At 57.3% G+C, this 11,497-nt stretch overlaps 1 protein-coding gene across 1 annotated transcript; it reads left to right on the top strand.

The window, feature by feature from the left end:
* The first annotated feature begins 371 nt into the window (after positions 1-371).
* On the top strand, positions 372-10,139 carry WRAP53 (WD repeat containing antisense to TP53). Its single transcript, XM_059147787.1, has 10 exons — positions 372-918; positions 1,074-1,172; positions 1,433-1,544; positions 7,792-7,880; positions 8,118-8,208; positions 8,316-8,448; positions 9,001-9,209; positions 9,421-9,524; positions 9,651-9,785; positions 9,874-10,139. The coding sequence occupies exons 1-10, from the start codon at positions 518-520 to the stop codon at positions 10,118-10,120; spliced, it is 1,620 nt and encodes a 539-aa protein (XP_059003770.1). The 5' UTR covers positions 372-517; the 3' UTR covers positions 10,121-10,139.
* The last annotated feature ends 1,358 nt before the right edge of the window (positions 10,140-11,497 follow it).

Below are 11,497 nucleotides of genomic sequence, written 5' to 3'. Positions count from 1 at the left end.
GTCAAAACCTGTAAAATCAGACACAGCGCTCGCGCCCTCTGCCGGTGAGGGAGGCAGTGGGTGCTTTAAGAGTGCGCGATGGAGACGGCAGGGGGAGCTCAGACACTTCTCGACGAGGCAGAAGCTCTCGGACTACAACACCCGGCAGCCACCAGGGGCCCTGCGGCTCAATGGGAACGATCCTGCGTGACCTGTTGCGTGCCTGCCCCGCCCCTCCCGTGGGTCGCCCGCGAAATGTGATCGGGGATGCGGAGGGCCAATGGAAAGGTGGGGCCAAGTCCCGCGAGAGCGAGCGGTTCTCGGCGACCGGCGGGGCTGAGGGACTCTGTGCTTGCGGTCTAGCCGCGTTCACGGGTCAGGCTCTTCTCCCGGGGGTCTGCCGCGCCCTCCCCGAAGAAGGCAGAAGGCCCCGCGGGTTCTCAGGTTTGCGTCCGGGAACCGGGCGAACTTCGGGGCGCTGTGGGTCCAGTGGGACGAGGGTTGCGGCCGAGGCCGGCGCCCGCGCTTCCTTGGCAGCATGAGCGCGCCCGAGGCGCCCGGGTTGGCCGCGGACTGCCTTGCTGCGGACCAGGCCCCCGCTCCGGCCTCCCTGGCCGACGGAAGTACGGATCCCGCCCTGCTGCCGCCACCGCCCCCCGTGGACGGTGACGATCCCCCCGCCGGGGACGATCCGCCGCGCCAGTCCCCGGATCTCGCGGCTGGTTCCCAGGAGGCGGGGGCGGGCGGCTCTGCTTCTTCCTCCCCCGCCCCGGAGGTGGGCCTCTCTGCTCCTCGGGAGTTGAGCCCTCGAATCGAGGAGCCCGAACTTTGCGAAGACGTGAGCCTTCCTGCAGAAGAGGCGAACGCGCCAGAGTCGGGGCCGGGGGAGGCCGGGGAAGGCATGTCTGAGGACCCCGCCCCGGAGGACGAGGGATACCCGTAAGTGGGGATGGGGGCCGTTGCGGCCGGAGGAGATCGGGAGTGGGAGATGCGTGGAAGTGCGCCACTCGTTCTTGGCCCCACTTGTGCAGGCCCGCTTCCTCCTTGCTTGCCGACTGCCTTCTTATCGTCCCCCTTCCCCATCTTCCTTCTAGCACTTGGAACTACAGCTTTTCCCAGCTACCTCGGTTTCTCAGTGGTTCCTGGTCAGAGTTCAGCACCCAACCCGAGAACTTCTTGAAAGGCTGCAAGTGGTAAGTTAGGATAATGGGCCTGGGAGATAACCGTGCTCAGTATTTTCGCCATAAAATAAAAATCCCAGTTATCTGGGAGAAGAAGTAAGAGGTCTTCTTGCACTGAGCTTACATTTCATGTAGGGTTTTGTGTCTTCTGCTTTCCTCAAGGCCTTGCGTGGGGTGGGAGGCTTACCTGCGGCAGGCATAGGCTCAGTCTTAGCCCTGCGCTTGGAAAATAGAGCCCAGTCCAGCTTTCTAACTTTTCCCTGTTCCTACAGGGCCCCTGATGGTTCCTGCATCTTGACCAATAGTGCTGATAACGTCCTGCGGATTTATAATCTGCCCCCTGAGCTGTACAGTGAGGGTGAGCAGCTGGAACATTCGGAGATGGTAAGGGTAGGAGCTACCTGTGCCCTCTCACTGGGGGCTGCACATTTCAGTCCCTCATGTGGGTGGAGAAAGTTGTATCACGTGATTGCTGTTCACACACAGGACGTTTTTGCATGAGTGTACGCAGGCGGCATTTCCTGTCCAGGACGTGCAGGTGTTTAAGAGGCATCCAGTTTTCCTTTAGTCGGGAATACATGCTTTCTGTATGAGAGTAGGAGCTTTCTCAGGGCGGCGTTTCAGTGACTTAGGTGTTTATTGAATGACCACCGACATGTCAGTTAGTGTGCCGCTGGGATAAAGGGCTGAAGGTGGCAGATGAAGAGCTGGCTTGCTTTCTTATGGGGAGCTCGATGACACAGGCACAAACCGATAAAGAACAAGGTTCATCCCGCATCATGATACATGTCGTGGAGGAAAGAAACGGGATGAGGAGGGACTGGCTAGAGGAGATCATTTTAGGTACAGTGGTTAGGAAGGAGCCCTCAGAAGAAGAGATGTTTGAGCTGAGATGTGAGGGATGGTGGGATGAGTCACGTGGAGGGCTGTAGAAGGAGCCTTGCAGGAAGAGGCAGGAGACCCAGAATGGGGCAGGAGCTTTGTGTGTTCAGGGAACAGAAAGGAAGCCGGCATGTGTGGACTGAGGCCAGCGAGGGGGGAAGTGAGGATGGATGCCATGACCCATGCTGTGTTGCATCTGGTGGGTCGGCCGTTTGGAGTTGGGAAACCGGAGGAGAGTTTTAAAACAGAAGAGCAGAATGATGGTGGAAGTTTGAAGAAGAGGTTATGGTGAGCAAAACTGAATGTGTCTGTCACGGTCTGAGTGAGAAGCAGTGGCGGCAGGAGAAATGGCGAGGCGTGAATGGATCCGAGGTGTGTTTTGTAGGACGTGGAGGTGCGGGGCGGGGGAAGCAATCAAGGGTCCAGGTGTTTGCAGTTGGGTAGGTCGTGGCACAATTTCCCAGGAGGAAACAGATAGGAAGAGGTATGGGGGCAAGTCAGGGGTCCTTAGATCTGTGAAATGTGAAGCTGAGGGAGACGTTGGGGTTGGGGGTGTAGTTTGGGAAGTGGAGTCGCATGTGGATGGTACCTGGTGTTTTGTGAACGGATCCAGTCTGGAGTGTAGCTGGGGATAGAGGGGACTAGCAAAGCCCCAAGCACTCCAGCAGACGGAGTGGAGGGCAGCAGGGGCGGCAGAAGCAGACACAAAGAGTCAGGTTTCATGTTGTTGGGGCTGAGACACATTGAGAGAATGACCCAAGAAGACAGTGACCTTGGCAAGAACACGTTCCAAGGAGTGACGGTGGCAGAAGCTGAGTAGGATGCGGGGAAGAGAAGGTGGAGACGATTCTTTGGAAGGTTTTCTTGTGGAAGGGAGTTGAGAAGTGGAATGGTGACCAGAGGAATATGAGGCCAAAGAAGGGCTAACAGGGTGCTTCCGCAGGGTCGGGAATAAGCCGGGAAACGGAGGAATTGGTGCTGGGAGGGTCGGGGAACAGGTCCCTGAGGGGCAGGCTGAGGACCTTGTTAGATGCAGTCCTCCCCTGGAGTAGGAAGAGAGGCAGCTCGCTGGTGGTTGGAGGATTTCCACATCTCCTCTCGCTTGGCTTCTCGGCGCAACATAAAGGGAGGTTATCAGTTGAAGGAAGCGGGTGCATGGGGTAGCGGTGAAGGTGTGAATGATTGGTCCCGGGGAGGCAGAGATCTGAGGCAGCAAGGAACGTGGTAGCGTGACTGTTCTGTGCTCAGTGCCCCCTGGAAATTTGCTGCCACTCATCTAAAGTGAGGCCCCATGGCTGCATCGTGCACCTGTCTCTCCGCAGCCGGTGAATGGGCTTATTTTCTCGGTTGATAAAGTGAGGATGGGTGTCGTGCGCCCAGCTCATGGGGTAGCTGGGGGAATTAAAGGAACTAACATAACGTGGACGAACCGGGGCCTGTTTTATATTCAGTAAATGCTAGTCATCGGTATTAGTTGAGTCAGGCCTGGAATAAGGGGCTTGTCGGGCTGGGCTTGACGGCAGAGAAGGACGGGGGTCCTGAGAACCTCCACGGGACAGGCTGTGAAGCTGGTTGTCTCGAATGTAAAGCAGGGCAGGAAATGGACTGGAAATGCGCTCTTGATGAAGCAGAATAATTGTGGCGGAAACAGAGCAAGTCAGCTGGGTGGGTGGGAGATGGTAGAGGCAGAGGCTGGGGTGTGACGGGGTGGGGGGCACTCAGCTGTGGGAGTGGCGGCCGATGACAAGGGAAGGCGAGCCACTGGGAGAGAGCAGTGTTGGAGGGACCCACTCGTTTTTTCGATGATTCCTTTGGTGAACATATTTCTGTGGAGCTCATCCTATGTGCCGGGCCCTGTTTCAGGTGCTCGGATTAATCAGGAAAACGTACACACACAAGTCCCCGTTCTCTTTGTGTGATAGCTAATAACCTAGCACAGGGAATAGGGAATAAAGAAGTGACCAAGTAAGTGGTTTACTTGGCAGGTGCCGTGAAGGAAAATAAAGTGAGCAGGGGGACTGGGCCGCAGACTGCAAATTTTAAAAAGCACGGTTGGGAAAGATCTCACTGTTAAGGTGACTTTTGAGCAGAAACGTGAAGGAAGGGAAGGGAGGGAACTGAGCTGACATCGGGGGTAGAACACACTGGGCACAGAGAGGGCTGAGCTCTCAGGTCGCAGTGGAAGTGAACATCACCGTGGGAGTGAATGTCACCGAGAGCCTTGGAAATCTGTGGGGAGGGAGGCAGGGAGCGGGTCCCACCTCCCTGCACTTGCCCGAGGTTCCTGAAGCAGAAACCAGTGGGGTCTCGGGGCCAGACAGGTGTGCTGGGCTCTCCCGCAAGAGCCCAGAAGCGGGGCTGTTGAGAAGAGCGTCTGGAAATGTGGCCAGCTGGGAATGGATCGCACCAGCCGGTTTACGAGGAACAGGAATGCTGGAAAGGGAGAAAGCCGTAGTCATCAGCCATCGCTCTACAGAAGTCAGCCCTTACCTTTACCTGTCCGTTTTTTCCAAGCTTGTACTCCTCGGAAGCATTCTCCAAGGTCGTGAGCCTGTAGACGGTGGTTGTATAGCTGCTGCTTTATTTCTTAATAGTCGTGTCCCAAGTGGTCTCCATGGTTCGTGTCCCCGTGTCTGATGCTGTGCTGGGGGCCTTGGAGCAGTCATTCCTGTACCCAGACAGTCGGGTTTCCAGGAGTTTTGTATCATAAATTGTCCAGTGGCCACCTTCGCGTGTTTTGATGGAGGTTTTTGTCATAAGAGAGATCTTAAGAGCAAGAAAGACCCCGGGTTGGTAGTGTCGGTATTTGCGTTGTGTCCTGCACTGTTATTGTGAACATCCAGGCCTGTCACAACTCCACTTCTAGAGAATCCACTGGCTGGGTCTACAAGCTCAGTGTGTGCAAATGGACAGTTAGCAGGCGGGGACAATGGGGGAGGCCCAGTTGGAGTGTTTCCCAATACCCCTTTCTTCTTCCCAACATAGTCTCCTAATTCCTCTCCTCCTGTCTTTGACTTTTCACAGAGCTTTCTGGAACTCCCATTGCTAACTCCCCGGCCTCGGCCCTGAGTGTCTCCCTACCGTGGAGATCTCACCCGAGGCCTTCACTCCCTCTAACCTTACCCAGGGGAGACCCCACATCCTCTGTGCCCCGTATATCTCAGGTTCAGGGAGGGGGGCTGTCCTCGTTCCTAGAAGCCATACTTAGACCATCATGCCCTCTCTTTGTAAAGACTTTTCCTTCGAGGCTTACGTTGTCTGAGTCTCCTTCATCCACCAGGGATAGGGGCACCTTATGGTTCTCCTGTATACCCCAAGTCTTTCCACCATATTGGGGACTTGGGGTATCCAAACCAGAAGGCCAGGTCTCATGCTTTAATCTTCCTTTTCCCTGACCCCGACCTCCAGTTAATGGCCAGATTCCATTGAGCCCCCCCACTCCCGCCCCGAGCTTTTGGATCCATCTGCTTCTGCACACGCTACTGCCCCTGCTTTAATTCAGGTCTTATTATCGGGGCCTTATGTTACTGGAACAGTTTCCTGTCTTCGCTCATTAAGACGTTTGGTGCGGACTGCTGATGATACACTAGGTGCTGGGGAGACGGGTGAGCCAGACAGGATCCTTACTTCCTCAGACGGGTATGGTGCGGTGTGAGGGGCATGGAGGGCTGTAGGAACCCGGAGCGGAGCAGCTTACTCTGCTGAGGGGTTAGGGAGGGCCTCCCCGTGGAAGAAGCATCTAAGAGACCAGAAGGGTGATTAGGATTCAACCAGAAGGAGTTGTTGAGGGAGCTGAAGGGAGAACATTCCAGACCTGGATGCGAGTGAAAGTCTGCAGATTAGGGTGAGTTGGCACCTTCTGGGGACTGGGAGTTAAAACGGGAGGGAAATTTTAAAGGAATGAGTCTGGAGGGATGAGCCGTGAGAGGGGAGCAGGGGGTTGTCCCCTGGTAAGGAGGTTGGGGCTCGCGCTGAGAGTATGCGGGCTCGCTAAACATTATAAGCAGGAGTGTGTTGCTGGACACATTTCCAGCTTAGCAAGGTCTCTGGGGCCTGCAGCTGGCTGCAGCGTGGAGCAGCCTGGAATACTTGCCTTGTTGTTGTGGTGACACTGGCAGGATGGCAGCGGTTGGGCCTGGCACTGGGAGGGAGCGCACACGTTCAGGAGAGCCCCGGGAGGCGGGCCTGGCGGGGCTCATGTCCCCAGCAGCCCCATGAGCGGGGCTCATGTCCCGGTCGCAGACAGGCTGGACCAGGAGGGGAAAGGGAGTGAAGAGGTTGGGGTCAAGGCTGGTGCTCAGATGGGAGGCTTAGACGTCTGGCTGCGGAGCCCAGGGGGAGCGGAAGGTTCAAGGAAGCGGGAGCCCGGTCCCTTCCAGATGAGCTGAGTTCCACGGGACGCCCAGCAGCAGGCAGCCCCGGGTTGCCAATGGATTCTTCGGCTGGAGTGCATCCTAGCGGAAGGGACGACGTGTACGCCACAGAGCTGGCCTCGCACGCGTGCTCTGGGACCCTCCGGGCACGCCCACTGGAATACGGAGACACCGGTGACCATCAGCAGAGGAGGGCAGTGAGCGCACTGCTGTCCTGCGGCGGAGGGGCCTAAGTTAGAGCTCACATGGCACTGTGGTGACATCTCCGGGTCGCAAAGGGAGGTCACCCATCTGGCACCGTGGGCACTGAACGGAAAGGCGTCCAAGACAATGGTGTTTGGGGTGTTTTTTGTATGAATGTATTTTTTCTTAAAGATTTATTATTTGTTAGAGTGAGTGAATGACCGTGTGTGTGCAAAGGGAAAGAGATTAAACAGACTCCACGCTGACCTTGGAGCCCAACACAGGGCTCCATCCCGGGACCCTGAGATCGTGACCTGAGCCCAAATCCGGAGTTGAACACTTAACCCAAAGAGCCATGAGGCGCCCCAGTAAGAACGTATTTTTAAAGAGATATATGAGAATGACAAATTTGTTTATCTCTGAGGGCAGGTTTCCTTGGGAAGAAGTTTTAACTGTTATATTTTACTTTATTAGCTGATTGAAGGAGTCACAAGAGTTTTTGAAAAATTCTTCTTTGCTGGGCAGCCCTCTCTGGTCCCCTCTCTCTTCAGGGGTTTTGTACCATCGCTCCATAAACTTTGTTTTGCAGTCTTATCAAAAAAGCCCCCAAAACAAAAAAAAAAAAACCTTTGCATGTTTGGACCACTTAATACTTTTTTTTTTTTTTTTTAAGACTTTTTTTTATTTATTTGACAGAGATCACAAATAGGGAGAGAGGTAGGCAGGGAGAGAGAGGAGGAAGCAGGCTCCCTGCTGAGCAGAGAGCCCAATGTGGGGCTCAATCTCAGGACCCTGGGATCATGACTTAAGCCGAAGGCAGAGGCTTTAACCCTCTGAGCCACGAAGGCGCCCCAAACCACTTAATAATTTTTTTAAGGATCGGGTGGGATCTAGTAGGTGCTCAGGAAGCATATCAATAGTTGGTTCTTGGTCTTTGTGTGGGGATATTCTTTGCTTCTAAGTGTATAAAAAGCAAAACGATAAGCCTGTGGGCCTTTTGGCAGCCCACATCTGACCTCAAGGTCTAAGCTGACCCTCGGACACAGAGATCAGGATTCTGTTCTTCCTGTTAACCCCGTCTGCCTTGTGCCTGGTCAAGTGCCGACAGTGCCACTCTGTCCTGACCCTGCTAGAGGCGTGACTCTGCCCCCTTTTCCTGCCAGTGACCCAGGCATCCCTGCATCTCTGCGCAGGCTCCTGTCCTCCGCATGGTGGAAGGTGACACCATCTATGATTATTGTTGGTTTTCTCTGATGTCTTCCGCCGAGCCAGACACTTCCTAGTAAGTGACATGCTTTGCTGCCCCCTGCCTTCCCTTCCCTTCCCGTACCCCCCTGTACCCCCCCGCCCCGCCTCCCTTTCAAGGGGACCCTCTACTGAGAGGGAACTATAGGCCGCTAGGGGTTTCTAGGGGAGGACAGCCTGGTTACCCTTGAGATGCGAGCGGAGAGGGCCGGTCAGTTGGCTTCCTCCCCTTCCTTTGACAGCACCGGGACCTCAGTGTCCGTGTCTCTCTCAGCGTGGCCAGCAGCAGCCGGGAGAACCCCATTCACATCTGGGATGCATTCACCGGAGAGCTCCGGGCTTCCTTTCGGGCCTACAACCACCTGGTAGGGAGCTCCCCACCCAGGCCCAGGGCTCAGCTTGGCCCCACTTTCCCTCCATGGGGACAGTGGAGGCTTTGCTGGGCCTGTTTGCAGTGCTTTCCTGCCCGTAGGATGAGCTGACGGCCGCTCACTCGCTCTGTTTCTCCCCGGACGGCTCTCAGCTCTTCTGTGGCTTCAACAGGGCTGTGCGTGTCTTTTCCACGGCCCGGCCCGGCCGTGACTGCGAGGTCCGAGCCACGTTTGGTAAGCATCTGTACCTCCCAGGGGAGGAGGAAGAAGGGCACTGCCCCATCCAGAGGGCCCTTGTGCGAGCCAGGGGACCAGGTGTGGCCCATCCTCTTCTGGACAGCCCAGGGAGGCAGGCTGTACTCCGTGCACAGAGGAGAAAGCAGGTTAGGGAGCAGGTGGAACCTTCCCAGGGTCAAGCTGCGAGGTAAGGAGCTGCTTCCCTCCGGAGCCCAGGTCCTGTCGGCCATGTACCTTTCACTGTCCAAAATCTTGGTACATCTAGGAAATTGGCAGTGAAGCGGATTCGTTTTCCTGTAAGCCTTCAGCTTTCCATTCCTCCAAAAAGACACAGATTTGAGAAGGAAGAAAGAAGTCTTGAGCGTTTAGGTCCTTTGTGGGGATAGAAGGAGCTGGGGAGCCTCAGAGGTCTTTATCCTGCTGTGACAAACGGGACAGGGGAGGCATTGATTCTGGGCTCACGGGACAGGAGACTGAGTGCGCCTCTGATTAGCTTGGTTAGTGTCAGCAGTCCTGCCCTCTGCCCAGCTTCGTTCCTTCCCTCTGTAGCCAAAAAACAGGGCCAGAGTGGAATCATCTCCTGCATAGCCTTCAGCGCCGTGCAGCCCCTCTACGCCTGTGGCTCCTATGGCCGCTCCCTGGGTCTGTATGCCAGTGATGACGGCTCCCCTCTTGCCTTGCTGGGAGGACACCAGGGAGGTGTCACTCACCTCTGCTTTCACCCCGATGGCAACCGCTTCTTTTCTGGAGCCCGCAAGGTAGGGGTCACACCCTGCGAGTCCAGAGAGGGTGCACAGAAGGCAGGGGTGGGGATGTCGTCTGTGTTGTGCTGGGGGACAGCTGTGGGAAAAAATTCAACCCAAGCTAAGGGAGCATCTGTAAACCTTGTGGGAAGCAGGGATGTCTTAAGCAGGGGAGGGGTGGGCTGGGGAGGGCCAGACTGCAGGTCCCTGTGCTCTGTGTCTCCAGGACTCCGAGCTGCTGTGCTGGGACCTTCGGCAGCCCAGTCACCCACTGTGGTCCCTGAGTCGAGAGGTGGCCACCAATCAGCGCATCTACTTTGATCTGGATCCGTGAGTGACCGGGTCCTGCCTGCCTGGGGTCCCAGTGCCCTTGGGATGCCAGAGCCCCTGGATGTGACGGGTCCCTACTCCAGGGGTTGTGAGGAGTCCATGTCACCAAGCGTCTGTCTTCCCCAGGACGGGGCAGTTCTTAGTGAGCGGCAGCACTAATGGGGCTGTGTCTGTGTGGGACACTAGCGGGGCTGGACCGGACGGGAAGCCTGAGCCAGTGCTGAGTTTTCTGCCCCAGAAGGACTGCACGAACGGAGTGAGGTGATCCACCACCATGGACCTTGGGGCTGGGGGTGAGGAGGGCGGCGGGTTGCTGACGCACCCCTGCCCTCCTTGTCTCTTCCTGCAGCCTGCACCCCAGCCTGCCGCTGCTGGCCACTGCCTCAGGTCAGCGTGTGTTTCCGGAGCCGGTGGAGAGCGAGGACGAAGGGGAGCAGGAGGTGGACCTTCCCCTGCTTTCCATGCGCCACGTCCACCTTGAATGTCAGCTTCAGCTCTGGTGGTGTGGGGGGGGCCCAGGCACCGGGGTGGTCGATGCTCACCAGGGCAAGAAGGGCCAGGGAGGGACTCAGGAATCTGGGGGCGAGTTTCTGTAAAAAAAGGTTTTATACAGTACGTGAGCCTTTGTGTCTTTTTTTTGGGAGGCGCATGATGGAGATGGGGCTGGGAGGAGTACCATTGGGCTCCCCTGTCCAGTAGCACAAGGGGCTGGCATATCGTTCCCCAAACCAGGGTTGAGAGGTGGGACTAGGCGCGAGCCAATGGGACTGCCGAGCTCGGTGTGAAGTCAAGGGAGCGGGGGTGGGGCTCCTTGCCATTGACTGGCGGGTTGCTAGGCGACTCGGTAAACTGAAGGGGGGAACCTGTTTGAAATCTCACTCCCAAGGTGGGGGCGGCAGGGGTCAGGGTGAGCGTGGCTGAGCAGGAGTGGCAGGCGCTGTGTGTCAGACTGCTGGGTGTGACTGCGTGAGACCGTGCAGACGGTGACAGACAAGACATTCGCTCCCTCGCGCTCCACACTAGCCGCCACCACCCAGCAACAGAGGGACCATTACTCAGCTCTGGGGGAAGGGGAGCGGGAGCGCCCGCCTCTCCTCCCCTGGACTCCCCCAGGAGGCAGGCCACTGAGTAGCCAGAGTCAAGGGCACACTCGAGGGAGTAAAGGTGCCCAGAAGCCACAGACGTCACATTCCGTATTCCCGCTAGACGCGGGGCCCGGGCGGGAGCGGCTCAGTCGGCAGCTGTCACCGGTCCTGTGTGTCTCCATTTATCTGCGCGCTTTGGGGGTGGGGGGCGACTGTGTTATTTCGGGCAGTGGCCGCTCCCCACCCCCAGCCTCGCGGAGCACTGAGAAGGGGGCTCTGTAGAGCCCGCGGGCAGGGGATCTCACTGGGACCTCACCGTCAGAGCGAGGCTACCGGAGGCCTGCGAGGCTGGGCGGGGAGAGGAATGTCACCTCTGCCCAGAGGTGCTGAAAGCGAGGGTTCTTACACCCGAAAAGGCAAATGCTCCTCCCTTCCCCCAGGATAATTGGAAACAGCCCTTCCGGCTGATGTGGGTTGGGGCTGTAGGTACTCCCTTTCCTCTCCCCCGGCTCCGGTTCTCCCCGCCGCCAGGCAGCGAGGGCCCCAGTTTACCCCCGAACTCTTGCCTTGCGCCCCGTCCCAGGTAACGCGAGAGGGCCTGGGAGCAGAAGTGCGGCGACCCGGCGGGCCGCCTGTACCGCCCACTCCCCGTGTGACCTTGGGCTGGTCTCGGTACCTCCCCCCACCATCCAGAGCCTCAGTTTCTTCATCCCTACAATGGGCGCCCTGTGGCTCTGCCCCTCCCACTTCGCACAGGTAGTCGTGACGACCAACTCAGCCCACTTTGTGAAGTGCAGAGCCTTCAAGGTTATGACTATTCTCCCCAGACCTGCCGGGAGCCGCCGCGGTGTTTCGGGTTGGTGGTGGTGGGGGGGTGGGCAGGGGGAG

This window comes from Mustela lutreola, chromosome 15, assembly GCF_030435805.1.
Source record: "Mustela lutreola isolate mMusLut2 chromosome 15, mMusLut2.pri, whole genome shotgun sequence".
Lineage (NCBI taxonomy): Eukaryota > Metazoa > Chordata > Mammalia > Carnivora > Mustelidae > Mustela > Mustela lutreola.
Note: the sequence above shows the minus strand (reverse complement) of the source record. Positions and strands in the feature narration are given on the sequence as shown.

What these genes read in the sequence shown, in the direction of transcription:
- WRAP53 (XM_059147787.1), top strand. Translation starts at nt 518, where the DNA reads ATGAGCGCGCCCGAGGCGCCCGGGTTGGCCGCGGACTGCCTTGCTGCG. An exon ending in TTCTTGAAAGGCTGCAAGTG is followed by an intron (nt 1,173 to 1,432) that starts GTAAGTTAGGAT and finishes CTGTTCCTACAG; the next exon opens with GGCCCCTGATGGTTCCTGCA. An exon ending in TCTTTTCTGGAGCCCGCAAG is followed by an intron (nt 9,210 to 9,420) that starts GTAGGGGTCACA and finishes CTGTGTCTCCAG; the next exon opens with GACTCCGAGCTGCTGTGCTG.